The sequence below is a fragment of the Cucumis sativus genome, chromosome 1, assembly GCF_000004075.3.
Source record: "Cucumis sativus cultivar 9930 chromosome 1, Cucumber_9930_V3, whole genome shotgun sequence".
Taxonomy (NCBI): Eukaryota; Viridiplantae; Streptophyta; class Magnoliopsida; order Cucurbitales; family Cucurbitaceae; genus Cucumis; species Cucumis sativus.
Genome location: NC_026655.2, coordinates 18,532,790 through 18,554,710, shown reverse-complemented (window position 1 = coordinate 18,554,710; position 21,921 = coordinate 18,532,790). Strand labels below are relative to the sequence as shown.

The window sequence follows — 21,921 nt, the reverse complement described above, 5'->3', positions numbered from 1 at the left end:
AACCCTCGGACTATGAACTCCAGATCAAACCTATTCACCTGCTACGCGGTCCACGCAATCTACTTCCTTAGTCCAACGATATTCAAGAGAACAAGCCAATCATCCACGTGGCTTATCCTTGTGCGAGGTTTACGTGAGTGTTGGAGCAGTGGATTGTAGCTCGTTCGTCGTCCTCAGATCTGATTCCGCTTTTGGTCGCCGCTTGCGATTGGGCCAAGGGAGAAGCTGAAACGCGATCTGGACCGTTGAATAATATATATAGGATACAAGGCAAATTTGCTTATTTATTTATTTATTTATACACGTGGCCCACATGTCAAACACTTTGTTTTCTGATTGGATAATCAAGTTGATGATTGTTGGACGAACTTTTTTAGTTTTCGTGATATAATCTCTATTACGTATTTCTTACGATTTTAAGTTAATACTTATCAAACTCCCTTTTCTCTTCCAATTATAATATCTATATATAGAATTAGTAAATTTATATCTTTCAATTTCCATGTATAACAAGAAATAAACATCCTAACACTTACGTATATCTACTTTACACTTCATTATTTTCTCTTAATTATTAAACATAAAATGATGAATCCATAAATACAAATGACTTCTTCCAATTGGTGACTAAACAAGTAACTAAAAGCACATATATTTTATCTGCTTTAAGTAATAAAAACATGTTTAAAGGGAGCTAAGCATGTCTCCAGCTTACCTTCAAATGCTCCCAATTTGATTTATAATTTGATTTATAAGTTGTTTACAAACTATACTCTTTTTTTTTTTTTGTTGGGATTGAATAATTAATTCTTCCACTCATTTTAAATTTGTTTTCAATAATAGCATTCACATATCATGATCCATATATATCAACACTCTTATATATTCATATATATAATATTGTTACATTAACAAATAATACATAATACACAAAAACCATGCAAAACTATTGCATGTTTCACGTTAGTTTCAATTAATTTTAAATGGGTTTGGTGTCATCATCACGAGCTTTCATTTAGCTCATTAATGAACTAGTGGAATTATGCAAAAATGCATTATCTTTTAGTGGGCTGAAGTCATCACCATGAGCTTCCACATAGCTCACTAAGAGTTAATGAGATTATTCAACAAAATGTTAGATTTTTTCACTAACTTAGTCAAAAGATAAAATAGTCATTTCACCATTCAAGTCAAAGTTTAACTTTGACCAAAAGTCGAGATTTTGACTTTTTACCAATTTTTCCTCTATGACAAATACAACAAAATGTGTATTAAATACTCAATTCAAAATACATTTTAAGTATATCAACATTGTATGACTAGTAGTATATCAAAGATAGGAATTCAATTATATACTATCGTTGATAGAATTTTATTTATATGAAATAATGAAATTTTAACGAGAGTAAAAAATATAAAATATATCAAACACATAAATGATATATGACTGTCGTGTCGATGCATGAATACAATGCATACCAAATATATTATTGGTACATACAATTAAGGGGTTTTTTAAAAATAAAAATATAATAAATCAGTAAAATATTTACATTTTATAAAACAATTATGAAAATAAAAAAAGCCCACATGTAGTCCAATGTAAATGATTGTTCAAAACTTCAAATCTAAATATCGTATTGACCATGCTAAAAGACCGTGTTGACTATGGTAAACAATCATTTAGATCATACTAATAGGATCAGGTAATTCTTTTTAAATGATGGAAAAATGATTTCAAATTTAAACGATCATATTGACCATGGTAAATGATCGTTTAGATCATGTCAAAATGATATTTAAATTATCTTAATATTTTTTAATATGAAGAAGATGAAGTAGCTTTAAAAAAACTTATCGAAAACGGTGAAGATTTAAAATTACAATAAAGAAAATCAGAAATAGGATAAAATCTAGAAGAGAAGATTAATATATTACAAAAGAGAAAAAGAAGTGACGAATAGTTCACAATTTTTAATAGCAAATTTGAAAGTTATAAAATATTTTATTAGTTTCATGGACTTTTATTTTTTTGGTTACGCTAGTCGTAAATATTTTTTTAGTTTAGTTATATTCATATAAAAATTAACCACTTTGGTATAATTATAAAAATAAATGAACAAATAAATAAAAGTCAAAGTCAATTTTCTTTTTTAGTATATATTAAAAATCCAAAAAGAGATAGCTAGATTTGCAAATATTCCAATAGTTTTGGTGCCTACAATTCTCCACAAAAATTGTTCTTTTTAATTTAATTTGACTTACTTTAAAAATAGTAATAAATATAACAATTTAGAAATATTATCTATCACCCATAAACTTTAATATACTTTTAATATACTTGCAATTTAAAATAAATTTGTACATACTTGTATAGTTATATTGAATCCCAAAAACATGAGGTAAGATAAAGAATAATTTTAGAAAGACCTTTTTATTGTCCAGAGGAGTATAAAAATACTTTTAGTCAATTAAAATTATTTTTCAAAATTTGAATAACATATTTTAATATTATACGGAATTAACATGCTGATTGGTGTTAATTTTGAAGAATTATAAATAAAAAAAATTCTAAAAATATTTTTAAAGAGTTAAACCGACCTACGGATTAGCTTTTACTTCTCAAAAATGTTTTTAAAAACTTACTAAAACTTATCAAAGTTGGTTGGATAGCAATTTGGTTGAAAACTTAACTACAACTTACCGGCCCTCGTCTCTACTTTAAATTACTTAATAATAAAACTCACCTCAGCTGATGGGGTGCGGCTAGATGGTGCTTAATTATTGAGACAAATGGTTGTGAGCCATATTTGGCATTCAAATAAATTCCTCTTTTAATCTATGTGATTGAGACAAACGAAAACAAACAATTTATTTAGCTCCTCGTGGTTTGGGATTACTTGCAACCTTTGTTTCATCTAACACTAAAATGTGAACTTTGTCTTCTTTTTAGAGGAAGCCAACTAAGTATTCCACCCAAAGTAGATTCCACTTTTCTCTTTTATGTTTGAATATAATGAACAATTCAAAGTTGGATTTAATTATGCCCATCCATCGATCATCAAAGGTTTCATGCAATTATTAGTTAATTCTTGTAATGATATTTTGTCAAAAGAAAAACCCCTTGAATTGTTTTATTATATATTGCTTTCTCTTTTTTTCTTTTAATTTTAAGATGATGGTTATAAAACATAACATTCCCAATTGATTTTGCCAGTGGGGTTATATGAAAATGAAAAATTTAAGCTTCTAATAATTTAATCTAACGTATATATGTATAACACAATCTAAACTAGATTTAGGTTGGTCTTTTGATCGAAGATTTATGTATTTATATTAGTCATGTGAAGTTTTGGTTTGTTTAAAAGTATATTATTATGATTGTTAATATAGAAATGAGTGATAAGAAGGTTTAAAGTTTAAAGTTGAGATTAGCAAAATAGGGTCCCTTTGCCCTTTCAATTAATATGCATGGGCATTTCATTTATAAACTTTTAGTTGCATGTGTATTGCGTGGCTAAAAGCACTTCTTACTTTATGTGCACACCTTTAGAGGAGAGAAGGATAAGATCATTTGATAATAAAAACTTGAACCATAATAAAATAATTGCTCTTAAACTACTTCTTTCATTTCTAACAAAAACAAATTTTAAAAATCAGGCCCATTCCATGGACTTATTTAATTTGGTAAAAAAAAATATATATGGAACCACTTTATACACTTAAATCCTTCATACATGATTGAGCGTATATCAATTAAGAATTCATGATTGAGCGTATATCAATTGATTAAGGTGTATACACTTGAATGGTTGAGATACATATTTGATATACCTTGATCAATTGATATACACTCAATACACATTTGATATACCAAACACTTATATTATGAAAAACGATTTGAATTTTTGTTAAAAGATTGAGAAAAGAAATATACATATTTATTGTAGAAATATAAACTAGAAATACATATTATTATAACATAAACTAAAATAATTTATATCTCAAACACAAATTACTATATGCTAAGCTATAACGACTCTCTAATTATCCTAAACCCCTTTTAAAAAATTGTTTCACATTTTACTAGTCTAAAGTTGATAAAGATCAACTTATTTACAAATATGTCACGTTGTTTTATTTTATCCAAATGTTATTGGCACATTTACTCAAATACCTTAAACATTTTGTCAATTTAAACGTTTATGTATATATAAATATGTGTATCTAAGTGTATTGGGACATAACAAGTGTATCAAGTATATATTAAGTATATTAAGAGTATCACTTTGGTTGTTGAATTTGTACCTATTTTTGCCATATTTGCAAAAAAAAAAAAAACGTGGGTAAAACTTACAAATTCCTAAATTTAAATTGCTATGATCTATTACAATTTTTCATAATTAAACACGATTACAGAAGATTGGTGTAGATGGATAGGGAGTAAAGTCCACTTTACAATGCCACGAATGTTCTTACACATTGGAAAAGCAAACAAATCAAATTTTGATACAAGCACATACAAAACTTATAGAGATCATAACGTTCAACATCACTAATTATTTAACTCCATCATCCCATCTTTAAGCTTTCTTAAAAGTAATTATTTGCTTGTGCTTTTTATATTACTTTTGGCGAAACCCTCTGCTTTAACAAACTTTATTAGGATGAAAGTCAAGGAAGGCAAAAGGAGAAATTAAGCTTTTGTTTGTGATGAAATTATAAAATTATGCGAAAGTAAAATTGAGATCATCAGATCAAAACCACTCAATTAATAAGACTCCTAGTTTGAATTCAATACTCATGTATATGCAGTCGTTCTAGAAATGCTACCTAGAGAAAGCTCTAGTCATGTAGTGATGATATAAATTTATAAAATTGTATATAAGAATGTTCTAACCCAAAAATAAATGTAGGATGGTTATAGTTAATTGTTGGTCTTCCCAAGACTATCATCCCTCAACACAAGTTTTTTTTAGGATGGTTTGTTTATCACTTACATGCATTAAAACATCGTCTAATATAAAGTTGTTCTAAGCTAAGCAGTAAGCATACCTAATTAATTTTGGAGTTTTTACGATTGAGTTTCTGAATAGAAAGAAATGTCTTTTGTTAGTATGTGTATTAACTTTTAATTCTTTTAAGCTTTTTTTAACTCTACGCTATCATATTCTTGTAATGTCTCATAGTTAGATGTGCACATTCATGTACTATCTTGAACTTTAGCGCTTTTTTACGGCCTTGTTACGTAAAAGATGTGAATTTTCCTAGTGTGCAGTTACATTATGAAGCAGGGGCTACAAGGAAGGAAGGAAGTTGAAAATTACTAAGCGAAAGGATTAGACGTTTTGAGGAAGAGTGTGTTTTGACTAGATGGAGGGTATACGTTTTGAGCTAGGTGAGAAAGACTCGAGTGAGGCAAAAAGTTGAGAAAGGGTAATGGCTCATTAATCCAAATTAATACATCAGCATCTACATGTAACATCTTGAATTTAGAAGGGGATATGAATGGACTGATATGACCTCTGAATGAAATAAATTCTAAGAACATGAAAGTAAGATTAAGAAAGACTTTAAAAAAAATTAAATTAAAGTAGTACTAATACTAACAAGATGCACCTTTCTTTCGATAGCTCAATTGTAGATTGGAACAATTCTATGGGTGATCTCTTGGACAAAGAATGCTAAAGAACTCGTATACCATTTATTATAATCCCTTGATCTGAAGACATAGGAAGATTGGAGCAGCAGCCAAAGGAGAGAAATGGGAAAAAGTGGCGACAGAGATGATGAAGTTGAGATGAGTCTCATAGAGGTGAAGGGTGCTAGTGGGAAAGATTGGTCTTACTGTTGAGGGGATTGAGATTAGGCCTAAACCCAGCTGCCTTGTTGTATAGATAAATTTCTTAGAGCAATCTAAATTTCTCGATTTAGTTTTAATAAGTTCGATATCAACCTTAATTTCGTTTATATGGTTTTAAAAGTGGTTAGATTGTGTTGTAGTTATATCTATTTTAATTATCATGTGGCATAAGATTGATTTTATTTTTAACTTGTAAACATAAAGTTGAGTCAATTACAATGAATAAGACTTGGTTGTGGATATGAGCCTAAATGAACCATCATAAATTTGTACCATCAACCTCCAAAACTAACGCATGATCTTCCATCTGGATGTAGTTAAAAAAACACAATTGATTATGGATCCATGTATAAAATGTTGTTAAAAACGACACTCAAATATGTAGTTTTAAGAATTTGTGGTTGGAATTTGCAAATAGTTTTCAAATCCCATACATATTTGTTGATTGCATGTGGCCCAAATGCGAATGAGAGCAATGGAACAGGAATCGAGGATGGAAAGTGATGGCGAAGACCAAGAAATTGGCGATTTATCTTTTTTGCCGGAAGGAGTAATTGCTAATGTGTTATCTTTCACGACTCCAATCGATGCCTGTACGGCAGCGGCGGTTTCTCGAGTATTCAATGCGGCGGCGCAATCGGATTTTGTGTGGGACAGGTTCCTCCCTCCCGATTGGGATGTTTTGATTTCTTACCGAAAATCTTTTGATCCACTTTCCAGTTCCAAGAAGGATATCTTTTTCTCTCTCTGCAACAACCCGGTTCTAATTGACGACCGCAACAAGGTAACTTTTCTGATCCAATTCCACCAATTTTGTGTCTTTTGTTTGTATCAATTCTTGTTCACTTTATTTGTAGCAGAGTTTATCATTGGACAGGCAGAGTGGTAAGAAATGCATAATGCTTGGAGCAAGGGGTCTGTCGTTGCTTTGGGGTGATACCTCTAGATATTGGAGCTGGGATCGGCATCCTCGTTCGAGGTTCAAAGTCTATGAGATTGGAACAAATCACTATCGTTCTTTTTGTTAATTCCGAATTCTAATACACTGTTTTTTCAATGTGGGTGTGTGAGAAAATCAGATTTGCGGAGGTGGCTGTGCTCCTCAAGGCGTGGTGGCTTGAATTACGTGGAAGAATAAGCTGCAAGATATTGTCTCCTAGGACAACTTATGCAGTTTACTTTGTATTCAAGATGAAGAATTGTAATTATGAAGGGTTCAATTTTTATCCAGCCGATGCCACTGTTGGAATTGTTGGGACTGAAAACCATGGGAGAAGAAGCGTTTGTTTGGACCCTCATTTGGACAATCCTCGACAGTGGCGGAGGGGCTTTCTGCCTTCGCCTGGACCATCTGTAGAAATGTTAGGGTTAGAGTGGCCACAAGAGAGACGTGATGGTTGGTTTCAAATTGAGTTGGGAGAGTTTGAGAGTGGCGATGGAGCTGATGAAGTTGAGATAGCTCTTATGGAGGTCAAGGGCCATTCTACCAAGACTGGACTTATTGTCGAGGGGTTTGAGATTAGACCTAAACACTCTTGGACCTTATTAAAGCCGTGGCACTGCAGAGTGGCAACGAGAGTCTAAACAAATATGTTTAGTTATGCAACTGTTTTAACTTTGTGTTTCTGGCAGGAAGATGAACTAAAGGTGCAAATCTCTGAGGCCTTATGGTGTAAAACTTTTTTTTAAAAAAGTTATATTTAAAATTTAAGCTCGCAACAGTAGGATTTCATTGAATATCAGCTACTAAATTTGGTTTTAACTTTGTTACTGTATTTGTATTCTTATTTTTCAAAGTTCTTTAATTTATTTTTCTAATACTTAATTATAAATGTTGGGTGAGTCGATGATTAGAAGAAGATGAGTTCTAAGGACAAATCGTCAATTTCTTCCTCTATTCAAAGAGATTATACTAATAGCTACATCAATCGATTTCATGGTATATAACATATGAAAAAATTTAAATCAAAATGAAAAATAATCCCTTTCTAAAAGTAACTGATATACCATGGACGAATAAAGTTAGAAATCTGTCATTTCTTTAGATTGATTTCTTTCTTTTTTTTTTCCTCTTTCCTCCGTCTACTTCTTCATTGACCAACAAAACCACGGACGAATAGAAATAGAATGAGAAAGAGCAAGTGAACAACATTGGCAAAAAGAACAAAAAAATAGAACGACAAAGAGCATGGCAGGGACAGAAAGTTAGACACTTTGAAAGATATATTGATGCATGCGTACGTTTATATCCTTCAAAATTAAGACTAAAGGATATAATTGAATCATTCGGTATGTTTAAGCTTCTCTTTAGAATAATGTTGGTAATGCTTGGAGCAAGAGTCCTCAAAGTTTGTTTAATGGATGATGAAACTTCTATTTTCTTCCCATGAGCAAGGAATCGAGATAAAGGCTCTACAACGATCTCAAATATAAGCAAAGATGAAAATTTTGTTAGAAATGCTTAGAGTAAACAAAACCAATTTGTTAGAAATGGAGTAAACAAAACCATCAATTAGATGAATCTTAGACTACATTAAACAGAAATATAGGCTTCTCTTTGCATGCACTTTATCACTCTAGCTTGATGATGTTATCTAGCTCGCTTTTCATAGCACATGTGTAAGCCATGATGCCTACAAAAACCAAAATGACTGTAGTTGAGAATGAGAAAGGAGCAATGACACCGGCTCGAATTAAAAACGGATGACGTATGTGCATTGATTATACCTCTAGCTTAAAGAGGTTAACAAAGATAACTTCCCTATTATTTTTTATACCAAATAGGAGATGGGGAAGCCTTTCTTTTGTTTCCTTAAAGAGAAAACTACCTTAAGCACATGCGCTTTAGGAGAATGTCATTTGGCTTTGCATGCAATGTCGTGTACGATTACCGTATATGGGTATATGGTAGCCCATTGGATTTGCATAATTTAGGCTTGATCATGAAATGCGTACAAACAAATCTAATTTTAAAGTATGAAAAATGTCACTTTAAGCTAATAATGGTACTGTGTTAGGACTTTGGTTATCCTAGTTTGAATTTTCAATTCTTCATAGCTTCAATTATTCTTTCAACCAAAAGATACCTCAAATGAATGATAAATATTTCTACCGAGAAACTTAACGAACTTTAAGTAGGTTTGATGTACTTAGGCTTGGGTCCATTTATCTTATTGGATTTGTGCTCATGCCCATTTATTTGTTGGTCAACATAATCAAGGGGCTCTGTACAATTTTCTCATATATAATCCCTTAAAATAGAAAATTGCAAATTCAATACTCTTCTCAGCTTTTGATGGAAGGAGAAATAAAGGGGAAGGCAATGGAGGGTGAACAACTTTCTGATTTCTCTTCCTTACCTGAAGGAGTCGTAGCTAAAATCTTGTCGCTCACCACTCCACCGGATGCCTGCGTATCGTCGGCCGTTTCCAAGATTTTCCATGCGGCGGCTCAATCAGACATTGTGTGGAACCAATTCCTGCCCACCGATTGGGAACTTTTTATTTCTCGCAGTAACCCTAACAAACTTAAATTTGACCCAATTTTCAGTCCGAAGAAGGATATCTTTTTCTCCCTTTGCTACTTCCCAGTGCTAATTGATGACGGCAACAAGGTAATTAAGCTTTCCGATTCCACCAATTTCTTTAAATTGTAGGTGGCCGTAGTTACTGGATCGGAGGTCGGTTAACATAAATGGCTCACCCTTGCCGGAAGTCTCTTTCTTGTAATGTTGGCTTACAAATTGACCTTGGAGGCCCCATTATATTCTTTATATCTAATATATATATTGGTTCTGGTAGATTCTACATCTGCATTGACATGTGATTCTATAATATAAATACATTCAAACAGATTCTAAGAACGCTCTAAATTCATAACTTTTCATGTAATTTTAGAATCTAAAATATAATCCAAACAAATGCCAAAAACGTCAAAACTTAATTTCATTTTAAGTTTAATTTTGAAGTAACCTTGGATTCCAACAAAAACCTTTGAAATTGTTTTAATTTGAATAAGGTTTACCTCATATGTATGTTTAAATTCTTGTGAGCATTTTTTCTGGGTTAAAAATTATAATTCTCATTGTACTGCATCCCCTTTTTGTTGTGTTGAAATTTTAATTTCTTTTCAAGATTTATGGAACAATTGGGTATAGCTGAGTTTAAGAGATATTAGAACTATGAGCTGGGATATGGAGGGGGGAGTGAACTAAGCCTCTGCTACGCTTATTTCAGCTGTAGACTACTATTTTTAGTCCCTAGACCCCAACTAGTGAACTAAAAGAATGAAAAGCCACCGTTTTTAATATATATCTTTTGTTGGATTAAATTATCAATGAACTCTTTTGCACTTTTTTTTTTCTGGAACTGTGTGGGTTGAATCCTATGTTGTAGAGCTTTTCGTTGGAAAAATGGAGTGGTAAGAAATGCATAATGGTTGGAGCAAGGGATCTCTCGATCACTTGGGGTGAAAACTCTGACTCGTCCTGGGAAGACCATCCTGATTCGAGGTAATTCGAAGTCTGAAATTTGAGCAAATCTTATTTCTTCTCTTTTTTCCCTCACAATTATAACTCTCTACCTTTCTTAATGTGAATATGTAATCAGGTTTGCAGAGGTAGCTGTGCTCCTCTTTGAGTGGTGGTTTGAAATACGCGGAAGATTAAGTTGCAGAATGTTGTCTCCTAAAACAGTTTATGCAGCTTACTTTTTGTTCAAGTTAGGGGAAAGGAGTTACTCTGGGTTCAATATTGATCCTACTAATGCAACTGTGGGTATTATTGGCCATGAAAACCATCCAAAAAGTGTTTGTTTGGACCCTTATGTGGACCAACCTCTTTATTTGGACCAACTTATTCAGTGGCCTCAGTGGCCTCAGTGGCGGCGTCAGTTTGAACGACGCATGGCAGGGTTGGAGCGACCACATAAGAGACACGATGGCTGGTTTGAAATTGAATTGGGAGAGTTTATAGGTGGTGACCATGGAGACGATGAACTTGAGATGGCCCTTAAGGAGGTAAAAGGCTCTTCTTCCAAGGGTGGCCTCGTCGTGGAGGGAATTGAGATTAGGCCTAAAAAACTCAGCCGCCTTCATGCATAGGTAGATATTACAGCCACGAAATTGTTTATATAGTTTTAAAAGTTTGGGTCCATAAAATATTATTTTCATAATATTGTTGCATAAAATAATAGGCAAAGAAAAAACGTCGTTAGAAAATCATAAAAGGATTATTTATCTTTTCATATGCAAAGTTGAGTTATTTTTTCAATTAAAGTGTATCTCTGATTAATTGAAAACCAATAGTATCTTGATAACAAAAGTAAGTTCTTGATGGTTTGAAAATAGTTTTCTATATTATTTTTTAAGATTATAGTTAAGAAAATCTTGATTGTTTGGATGTTAGATTTTTTCAATTAGTAAAAATTGTAGAATTTAAAAATATTTGATTTCCTTTATTGTTAGTGAAATTTTGGTTGCTACGAACTGAGTTTTAGATTTTTTTAAAAAAAATTATTTTGGTCCAAATTTGTGACGGATAATTCTAAAAATCAATTTACTATTTTTCTAATAAAATGAAAGGTTTTATTTTAATATTTATATTGTTAACCCAAAATCTGATAATTTTTAACTAGTTGTCTACCAAAACAATTAGATTTGTTTTAAGATATTAACATATATAGCACTATATAAGAAGAAATTGTAAATATAATAAAATTCGTGAAAGTTTATCATAAAATTTGTTATATATGCAATTTCTTAAAAGTGATATATTTAATTATTATTGTGAAAATTGCTATACAAAGGAATCTTCAAGTCGGAGAATAACAATGTTCATTTCCAGGGAATAACAATGTTAACGATGTTTAGAGATGGTTGTAATTTTAAAAATTAAATTTTATTAATCATCCCTATAATAATTGATATCCTTGTAGTCATCTATCCACTAAATAATTTTATAAGGATTTTCTTGACATCCGTTAATATAAAAAAATAATAATAAAACTAAAAGAGAATAGTGTTTAGAATCATTGGAGAAGCAAATTTCAAACGAAAGGGAGTGGGAAAAGAGAAGCGAATCTGAGGGCAAAGAAATGGTTGAGTTCTCTTCGCTACCGGAGGGAGTAATAGCCAACATCTTGTCACTGACGTCTCCATTGGATAACTGCCGGTTATCGGCGGTTTCCTGGACTTTTCATGCGGCGGCCCAGTCTGATGTTGCCTGGGAGAGGTTTATTCCTTCAGATTACCACCTTTTAATCTCTCGGATGAATCCTACCTCCAGTTCCAAGAAGGATATTTTCTTCTCCCTTTCCGATACTCCGCTGCTCATTGATGACGGCAAACAGGTAACCTCCCCATTTCCTCAATTTCTCTAAACTAAAATCGGAGTTTTATGACTTCTCGGCCGACTAAAGGCCTTTTAAGTAGAGGGTTTATGTATACCCTACCCTTTCTAAACCCTAAGTTCAAACTTGTAATAACTATAAACAAATAGAAATTAGGTTAGTCATTGGGAGGTCGAAGGCATTCTGACGCACACATTGTGCATATTATTTGATAGAATACACACTTGTACCAGTCTTATTAACAAATCATCAGAATGCCATTGGTTTATATGTACATTTTTGTCACTTGTTGAATCAGCTCTGAAGTTGTCCTGTATTCTCTCTTTTGTATTATATTCTTCAATAATTCGTATGTGGCAGAGCTTTTCATTGGACATATGGAGTGGAAAAAAATGCATAATGCTCGGAGCAAGGGACCTGTCGATTTCTGGGAGTGATACCTCTTCCCTTTGGAAATGGGTACCTCATCAAGGGTCAAGGTTTTAAGTCTAGTGATACCTCTTCCCTTGAGAGTGGGCTTGAGAAACAGGTTTGGAGAGGTAGTCGTGCTACTCGACATATGTTTGCTTGAAGTAAGTGGAAAGATAAGTTGCAGAATGTTGTCTCCTGCAACAACTTATGCAGCTTACTTTGTGTTTAAGATGAAGAAACGCAAGTACTATGGATTCAATCTTGATCCTGTGGAGGCCATGTTGGGAGTTGTTGGCGATGATTGTCATGGTAAGAATGTTTGTTTGGACCCTGACTTGGATAGCCCATCTTGGTTGCACCAGTTTCTACCGTGGGCAGAGAGCAATCAGAACATGTCGGAGTTCGAGCAGCCAAACTGGAGATCTGATGGCTTGTTCGAAATTGAGTTAGGAGAGTTTCAAACTAATGGGAAAGATGATGAAGTTGAGGTCATTCTTAGGGAGGACAATCGTTGTTCTCCCAAGAGTGGCCTTGTCGTCGTGGGGATAGATATCCGGCCTAAAACTAGCCCTGCTTAGATGAACTCCTTGCGACCTTTTTGACATGCCAATTAAGCTTGCGTTCTTAATATTTTTTCACTGTCAACTTTCATCAACAAATTCAAATTTTTTTTAGCTGAAGCAAAACGAAATGACTAATAACAAAATGAAACTATGAAAACCATTACAAGAAAACAAAGTTTATTTTATTTTATCTAAATCAAAACTTCATCAAATCCAACTCAAGGGAACTAGAGAATGAAGTTTGACGTTAATAATGTGACACACTTTGGGAAGCAACATTCCTAAATCCTAAACAAAACTTCAGAATTGGAAAATAGAAGATACAAAAAAATTGCAAGAATTTGAGAAACTTTCAACTGCACACGAGCCAGCCTTATTCCTATGTAGCAAAAAGAAACAGAAGAAAAAATAATAATAAAAAGAGACCATTTCCAAGCACCTTACTACCAAACCAATCTCATTCTTCTATCAAGTCTCACCATATGACATATATATTTGGAACTTGAAAGATGCTTCTGTTAATCATATTGGAAAAGAAAACAAAGTTGCATAAGATATACTTTTTAAAGTTGCATAAGATCTATTAATCAGATTAGCAAAAGGAATATGAAATAAAATGTTTATCTACTATTAAATTTTGGAAACAAAATTAAATATGATATACTTTTTAAAATTGAAGTTTTTTTTTCTCAAGTCATATCAAGGTGAAATTACCTAAATAAATTATTTTACATGATTGGAATTCACTTTCCTTATAGCTACTCTCTGATTATTTTGTTGCTCTGAATCATGAACACAAGCAAGGTCCTCCCTTTATTTTCTTTTTCCTAAAAATGAGAAAAAGCTATGAATGTTAAAATTTTGAAACAACTTTTATTTATTTAAAACCTTAAATGAAATATACAAATTTGATTGATTTCATAATATATTAAAATAAATAAATAAAACTATCCCTTGACACCAAAAAAAAGCATGGAGGGTAAGGAAGGAAGAACCCATTTCTCCTCTCTGCCGGAAGGAGTAATAGCTAACATCTTGTCGCTCACCACTCCCTTAGATGTCTGCAGGTCGTCGGCGGTTTCCCGGGCTTTCCATGCGGCGGCGCAGTCCGATATCGTCTGGGACACATTTCTGCCCAACGATTTGGACGATTTTATTTCTCGGAGCAAACCTGGTGGCCTGAATTTTGATCCAATTACGAGTTCCAAGAAGGAAATCTTTTTCTCTCTTTGCAATAGCCCGCTGCTCATTGATAACGCCAAGAAGGTAAGGTTTCCGATTCCCTCGATTTCTAAATTGATGGTGGCTGTAGTTGGATGAGTGGTCGTTAGTAAGCCCTTCCTTACCGTGTAACAAAACAAATACTTTCCTGAATGGTTAGGGTCATAAAATACATTTCTATCAAATTTCATAAACATTAAAGCTAATTTTGTTATAATTCCTCCCTTACTATACCGTACCCATGCTCGGATTCATACAGAAACTTTTGAAATTATACGTAGAAGTGCTTGTATTTCAATGGAGTTTGAGAAACTTATCAAGTGCATGTGTATCATTTTGGATTGTTCTATACCAGAGTTTCACTTTCCATCGACAACAAATCAAGTAGAATATGAAATTTGTACAATGGAAAAGGGGGTTAAACTTTTGATGTCTAGAAAGTTGTAAATTGCATTCATTTAAATATCACTTGTATATTATATATTCTGAGGTTCAGTTTATTCTTCAGTTTTTATATGCCTTTAACATGCTCTCAAGACTTATTGAGCTTGAATTGGGCGAGAAATAGTTATCTGGTGGCCCCAATTTTAGGTGACTGAGTTTTGAAGTATAAATCATTTATAATTTTATATACACTTGTGATAACTTGATTACCAATTCTATATAAGAAGCCATTATGTTCATATGCATATCTTTTGTCAGTTATTGAATCAGTGTAGCTGCTCTGTACTTTCTCTTTGTATTAATAAATTGAGTAGACTGAATCGTTGGTATGTAGTAGAGTTTATCATTGGACAAGCAGAGTGGTAAGAAATGCATAATGCTTGGAGCAAGGGACCTTTCAATTGTTTGGGATGATACCTCTGTCTACTGGACCTGGGAATCTCATCCTGAGTCAAGGTTTTAACTCTAAACAATTGGCTCAAGCCCCTTTCTTTCTCTTCTGTTTCTTTCCCTCCTGAGTCTGATACTTTGCCTTTTAATTTGGGTGTGAGAATCAGGTTTGGAGAAGTAGTTGTTATTTTCAAGGCATGGTGGCTTGAAATACGTGGAAAGTTAAGCAGTGGAATGTTGTCTCCTAGAACAACTTATGCAGCTTACATTGTGTTCAAGATGAGGGAACGAAGATACTTTGGGTTCAATATAGATTTTGTTGATGCGATGGTGGGAATTGTTGGTAGTGAACACTCTGTGAAGACTGTTTGTTTGGACCCTTATTTGGATGACCCTCTTCAACGGCGCCGACATGTACCACAAGCAGGGAGCAATCTACCAACGAACAACATATCAGGGTTGGAAATGCCAAAGGGGAGACATGATGATTGGTTTGAAACTGAGTTGGGAGAGTTTGATAACAATGGTGGAGATGATGAAGTTGAAATCATTCTCAAGGATCTCAGGTGTACTGATTCCAAGAACAGCCTCGTTGTTCAAGGTATTGAGATTAGACCTAAAATCAACCCAGAATAGACGAACTCGAGCAAACTTCTTCAAACTCATGTTAGGACTTTTATTGTCATGATAGGACATCCAGAACCCTTGTTTTATTTTGTATATAGAGAAGTTAAAAGAAACTCTACATTAGATTTTAGTCTTGTTGTTGCTATTTGTTATTCGAGTAAATAATACGCGCGATGCATATGCCCCAGAAATTTGTCATTTTGTTTTATTATATAAAATGTGTGAGATTTATATAAACTGAATAGAATCGCATAAATCTGTATTTTCAAATTTAATAGAATTCCCTACTATGTGATCTAATATTAGAAAACATTTTTTCTTAAAATAGTGTATTGGCCAACCAAACTTCTCGTTAACATCCGTTCTGTTATTATTAGATAATTTTATAATTTCAATAATTTCAAATACAAGTTAATATAACAATTAAACAGATGTTATGTTATGCAGTTAAAAAGACTAAACTAAATCAAAATCACACTCTACATTTCTCACATCTGAAAAAGAGAGAATATATTTAGGACAATAATTTACCAAAACTCAAACTTAAAACTTGAATTGTACTAACCAAAACTCAAACCATCTAAGCAATTTCACTTTGTCACAATCTATTTCACTTGCACTAAAAAAACTCTCACCTCCCCAATTCCTTTTACTCTTTTAGTCATTAATATTAATTTTCAGAAGCCATATAAGTCCATCAAAATTAGAATTCTCCTCAACCCAAAATTAGTTAACAAATAAGTCATAAGTAAAACAGTTAATCTTTTATTGACAAAATTGTCGCTAATTAAATGGTGTGAACCCTTAAAATGATAAGTGTAAAATGGTGAATACTAGAGAAACATGGGGAATATAGCCTATGAAGGAACATCTGTGTATCCAAATTTGAATCTCTCAAAATGATGGATGATGAGACTTTTGCTTAATGTAATGTACGGGTCCTGGATATTGTGAATGAGTCGTTTGCTCTTGGCAAAAAGATTGCAGAACCAAAGCTAGTAAGGAAGGTGTTCCACTCTTTGCCGAGACGGTTTGACATGAAGGTTACTGCAATTGAAGAAGTGAATGATATCGCCACCTTAAAATTGGATCAGTTGTTCGGACCCCTACACACATTTGAATTAATAGTTGATGATAAGAGGGACAATATGGGCAAAGGTTTGGCTTTTCACTCTATGAGTGACAAAGAACTTAATCAGGATAAGGATAGGAAGGTTGCACGACAGTTTAATAAACGTTCTAGAGAAACATGGGTTAATATAACAAAGATCATTGCAGCTATAGTAGTGCTAACTCTGTCACGAATTCTCCGGGCAGACGGAGGGAGTTAAAAGAGTATGAACAGTGGTCATCCCAAGCTGGATAGAAGTTTCAGATGCCGAGAGTGTGATGCCTTCGCGACATTATCAAGCAGAGTGTTCAAATTTCCTAAAAAGGAAGAAGAAAAGTCTTACAAGTTACAACAGCGCTTTTTGATGATGAGTCAGTTGCGAGTAGTGACAGTGAAAAGGACGGTTGTGCGTTGATAGGGAGAATGAAGTAAATGTTGTAGTCCCTGAGCAGCCGGAGTATGATGTGAAGAATGGTTTTTCGCTTGTTGCTCCCTCAGCTGATGGCATAGGTGTTAACCAGTTTATGCAAAGTGGCTAGAGGATCTGGTGATTCTGAAACAACAGAAGAACATGATTCAGAAATTAAGGATAGATAATCGACGCCAGTTTAAGTTGTTGATCATGGTTTTTAATCCCCATCAAGTGAACGAAAAGAACGAAAAGCCACCATTTAAAATATATATACATCTTTTGTTGGATTAACGGTGAAGTTTTGATGCTATTCATTTGTATGAACACGAGTTGAGTGGTTTGAATCATTGGTATGATGTAGAGCTTGTCATTGGAAAAATGGAGCGGTAAGAAATGCATAATTCTTGGAGCAAGGGATCTCTCGATCAGTTGGGGTGAAAACTTTGACTATTGGACCTGGGAAGACCATCTTGATTGAAGGTTCGAAATCTGAGATCTGAGCAAATTTTATTCTCATTTCTCTTTCTTGTTCCTCCCCATTCTAATTCTTTGTCCTGTGGTATCAAGTTTACAGAGGTAGCTATGCTACTCTGTGTGTGGTGGCTTGAAATATGTGGAAGGATAGGCTGCTGTTGTCTCCTAAAACAACTTATGCAGTTTACTTTGTGTTCCAGATGAGGGAAACTAGTTACTATGGGTTCAATATTGATCCTGCTGATGTAACAATGGGAATTCTTGACACTAAAAACCAAGCTTATCAAGGTTAAAGAGGCCAGAAAATGATGGGTGGTTTGAAATTGGTGATGGAGATGATGAAGTTGCCGACTCTTACGGAGGTGGAGGGCTCTACTGATAAGGCTGCCCTTGTCTTCGAGGGTATTGAAATTAGGACCAAATCCAACCAACCAATGGTATAGATGACTTAATAGAGCAATGGTGTTGGTATTACCAAGCTTTGTAAATCGACAGGTTTGAAAAAACTAGAAGAATTTGAGACGTTGACAAGAAAACAATGGTTGGTTAAACTACATACTTCTTCTCTATTATTATAACAATTTAAACTACATATGTAGCTATAGAACTTTTAAGATTGTGTTAGAAGTTAGAAGTTAGAAGTTAGAAGTTAGAAGTTCTCTAATATTCTATCAATTTGGTTTGGAGTTATAACTTATATCCACTTTAATAATCCTATTTTCTTACCCTTTTATTTTCAGCCATCAATTGTATCATAATTAGCATTTGAACTTTTACTTTATATTAGTACTAAAAAAAATTATAACAAATCCTTTAAAATTTTCAATTTCATGTATTGATGGTAAGAATGATTAAATATGTCAACAACACAAATAAAATATTTCACCGATTAGATGGTTAATTTTAATAATTAAACTAGAAATTTAGTTTTGTAATAGAAACTTTTAACAAAAAGAAATTTAGTTTGTAATTGAACTGTACTATATTTTAATTATAAGCGACCCTTCAATACTATTATTTAATTTCTTATAGGAGACTTGAATATATACATTTGATCTCTTTAATATATTGAACACGTCATGAATTAGTAAGTCAAAATGTAAAATAAAAGTTAACAAAAACGTGATTTATTGATACAACATCCAATAAGATAATGCAAAATATAAAATATGTGAGTAAGATAGATGTTTCAAATACTACATTATAATTGTAATATGGTTTTGGCACTACGCTACCAAAGCAAGTTGCCATATAACCAATATTCAAAAGTAATTGTGTGGAAATGGAATTTACTATATATATTATCTATCCCTTTATCCCCAAAGTTTTAAATTCAAATTCAGTATTATTATTCTTTGGTGTTTGAACTGATGGAAGAGGAAGAAAAGGGTGAAGGAATTTCTGATTTCTCTTCGCTGCCAGAAGGAGTCGTCGCTAAAATCTTGTCCTTCACCACTCCATCGGATGCCTGTAGATCTTCTGTGGTTTCCACCACTTTCGTTGCGGCAGCGCAGTCGGACATCGTGTGGGACAGTTTCCTGCCTACCGATTGGGAGATTTTGATTTCTCGTCGGAAACCTAGCAACCTCAATTTTGATCCAATTTCGAGTTCGAAGAAGGGCATCTTTTTCTCCCTTTGCGATACCCCTTTGATAATTGATGACGGCAACAAGGTAAACTTTTCGATTCCCCTAATTTCTCTAGAATTCAAAGTGAGTTTCATGAGTTCTCGGCGGCCGACGCAATACATACCTTTGGCAGCAAAAGAAAATTGTTGACTTATTTAATATTGTTTAACTTAATTATTATAATTTTACAACTTAATTTCAATTTAAACCTTCTCTTAACCTTATATCTATTTTTTATCTTTTATTGTTAACTTGAATATCAATTTTTTTTGTTCAGGATAATACCCTTTGAAAAAAATTAGACTTTAGAGGGTTAATTATTTTTATCATTTTTAAATTCACTATAAATCATGTTTTTAGTTAACTTAAACTTTTATTATTTCATGTAATTATGAATATTCAGGGTGTTAAAAAGGGAATCGTGCCTAATGAGTTTCGAAATAGAATTGATCGAAATTGATCATTCTGTTTTGGGATTTTCAAATTTCCAAAATTATTAATTGAAGATGAGTTGATAAGGAAAAAACTTAGATATCAAGTTGGCAACTATTTATTGTGCAACCCTTTAATGCACCTAATTAAAAGTTGTCACATGGCAATTTGATTTCTTTATAAAAAATGAAGATTTAAAAAACTTATTACCTTATGTGTTTTGGGGAAACAATAGCACAGACTAGACTGCACTTTAGTGTTGCTCGTCAATCAATGTATTCAAGTGCATATTCTATCAATATGACATGCTCTGAGTTGTTTCATGTCATAAATAAAATGTAACCACTCAAGCTATACATATTTTCACAGTTAGTTCATGATTATGTCAATAATCAAGACCAATGTGTAACTATTATGTCATTTTTCTATTAATTCATTTGCAACGTACTCGATCCAAGGGTTTGTACAAATCAAATCTAATAAAAATAATATTCAAACTAGAGGACCAAGAGTTCCACTTTTAAAACATCAGAGATCAAATACAAGCAGAGTTCAAAGTTCAAAGTTCAAATTATATGTCTAAACTTCATAGTGAACTTGGATTTCAAACAAAAGCTATTAAAATTTTATTTAAAAATGTTCACACACACTCCAAAATGGTTGATATCTAAAAATCCAATTTCTTGAATTCTATTTCATGTTTGATATCTTCTTGTAGGAAAGTTTTTAAGTATGGATTATTTGATTGTATACACCCTGGTTTGATTATTTTGATTCTCAAAGAACTGAGAAAACCAAGTGGGTCAAAACCGTACCTTCCATTCACTATCTATTTGTATGCATATAAACTTAGTGGGTTCAGTTTGTATTTGGCAGAGCTTTTCATTGGACAAATGTAGTGGTAAGAAATGCATAATGCTTGGAGCAAGGGAACTTTCAATTATTTGGAGTGATATGCCTGCCTATTGGACTTGGGAACCTCATCCTGAGTCAAGGTGTTTAACACTATTTCATTGCCTCAAATCCCATTCTTTTATCTTGTTTCTTTTTCCTCTATTCCCAATACTTTCGTTCTTTAATTTGGTGTGGAAATTAGGTTTGCTGAGGTTGCTGTTCTTCTCAACGTTTGGTGGCTTGAAATTAAAGGAAAGCTAAGCTGCAAAATGTTGAGTCCTGCAACAACTTATGCAGCTTATTTTGTGTTTAAGATGGATGAACGTAGGTATTATGGGTTTGATATAGTTGCTGCTGATGCAGCAGTGGCCATTGTTGATGGGGAATGTTGCTCCAGTAGAGTTTGTTTGGACCCCTTTTTAGAAAATGCTCCACCGAAGCGTCGTCGACGCACGCCGTGTTTGAGAAGGAATCCACTCGGAAATAGCATGTCAAGGGCAAAACAACCACAGGAGAGGCATGATGGATGGTTTGAAATCGAGTTGGGAGAGCTTCGCAATAATGGTGGAGATGATGTTGTTGAGTTCTTTCTTAAGGAGGTTAATTGCAATTATTCTAAGAGTGGCCTAATCGTTCAAGGGATAGACATTAGGCCTAAAGTTAGCCGTGATCTTGCATAGATGAGTTCTTGTCAGCTTTGTGAACCTAAGGAACTCAATGTATAGCACATTAATGCTCGATCAACTATGGTTGTTGAATGACGAAAAAGGAAAATACTCTTGCAAGCTTTAGAAATGTTATGGTCATGTATCATTCCGGTATTACTTTTACTTTTGGCTCCATGAAAATGATAACTGAAAAGTTTGCTTTGTATATAGAGAAGTTAAAGTACATTAAGTATCAATCTAAATGTTTACATTTTCATTTGTCACCTTCAAAACTAAGGTAGAAAGCATAAACTCATAAGCATATTACCTATCGTAAAAAAAAATTGATGAAGTGATTCTTTAGACATTTTCATGTCTCTTCTGTATGGCAATACGAGAAGAGAAATATTAACTTCTCACTTCAGACCTAATATCTTGATGTCATATTTCAAGCTAT

At 33.2% G+C, this 21,921-nt stretch overlaps 5 protein-coding genes across 5 annotated transcripts; all 5 read left to right on the top strand.

The window, feature by feature from the left end:
- Positions 1-6,248: 6,248 nt before the first annotated feature.
- LOC101208730 (F-box protein PP2-B10) lies at positions 6,249-7,625 on the top strand. Its single transcript, XM_011658437.2, has 3 exons — positions 6,249-6,647; positions 6,724-6,842; positions 6,943-7,625. The coding sequence occupies exons 1-3, from the start codon at positions 6,324-6,326 to the stop codon at positions 7,445-7,447; spliced, it is 948 nt and encodes a 315-aa protein (XP_011656739.1). The 5' UTR covers positions 6,249-6,323; the 3' UTR covers positions 7,448-7,625.
- A 1,507-nt stretch (positions 7,626-9,132) lies between these two features.
- Positions 9,133-11,206, top strand: LOC101208488 (F-box protein PP2-B10). Its single transcript, XM_004146308.3, has 3 exons — positions 9,133-9,476; positions 10,258-10,373; positions 10,471-11,206. Exons 1-3 carry the CDS (start codon positions 9,159-9,161, stop codon positions 10,961-10,963), a joined length of 927 nt encoding a protein of 308 aa, XP_004146356.2. The 5' UTR covers positions 9,133-9,158; the 3' UTR covers positions 10,964-11,206.
- Positions 11,207-11,369: 163 nt separating this feature from the next.
- On the top strand, positions 11,370-13,289 carry LOC101208247 (putative F-box protein PP2-B8). The gene is made up of 2 exons (XM_011658432.2): positions 11,370-12,210; positions 12,571-13,289. The coding sequence occupies exon 2, from the start codon at positions 12,666-12,668 to the stop codon at positions 13,197-13,199; it is 534 nt and encodes a 177-aa protein (XP_011656734.2). The 5' UTR covers positions 11,370-12,210; positions 12,571-12,665; the 3' UTR covers positions 13,200-13,289.
- An 840-nt stretch (positions 13,290-14,129) lies between these two features.
- On the top strand, positions 14,130-16,136 carry LOC101216501 (F-box protein PP2-B10). The gene is made up of 3 exons (XM_004146256.3): positions 14,130-14,450; positions 15,187-15,305; positions 15,407-16,136. Exons 1-3 carry the CDS (start codon positions 14,157-14,159, stop codon positions 15,873-15,875), a joined length of 882 nt encoding a protein of 293 aa, XP_004146304.2. The 5' UTR covers positions 14,130-14,156; the 3' UTR covers positions 15,876-16,136.
- Positions 16,137-19,118: 2,982 nt separating this feature from the next.
- LOC101216253 (F-box protein PP2-B10) lies at positions 19,119-21,748 on the top strand. The gene is made up of 3 exons (XM_004146255.3): positions 19,119-19,536; positions 20,800-20,918; positions 21,020-21,748. The coding sequence occupies exons 1-3, from the start codon at positions 19,234-19,236 to the stop codon at positions 21,495-21,497; spliced, it is 900 nt and encodes a 299-aa protein (XP_004146303.1). The 5' UTR covers positions 19,119-19,233; the 3' UTR covers positions 21,498-21,748.
- The last annotated feature ends 173 nt before the right edge of the window (positions 21,749-21,921 follow it).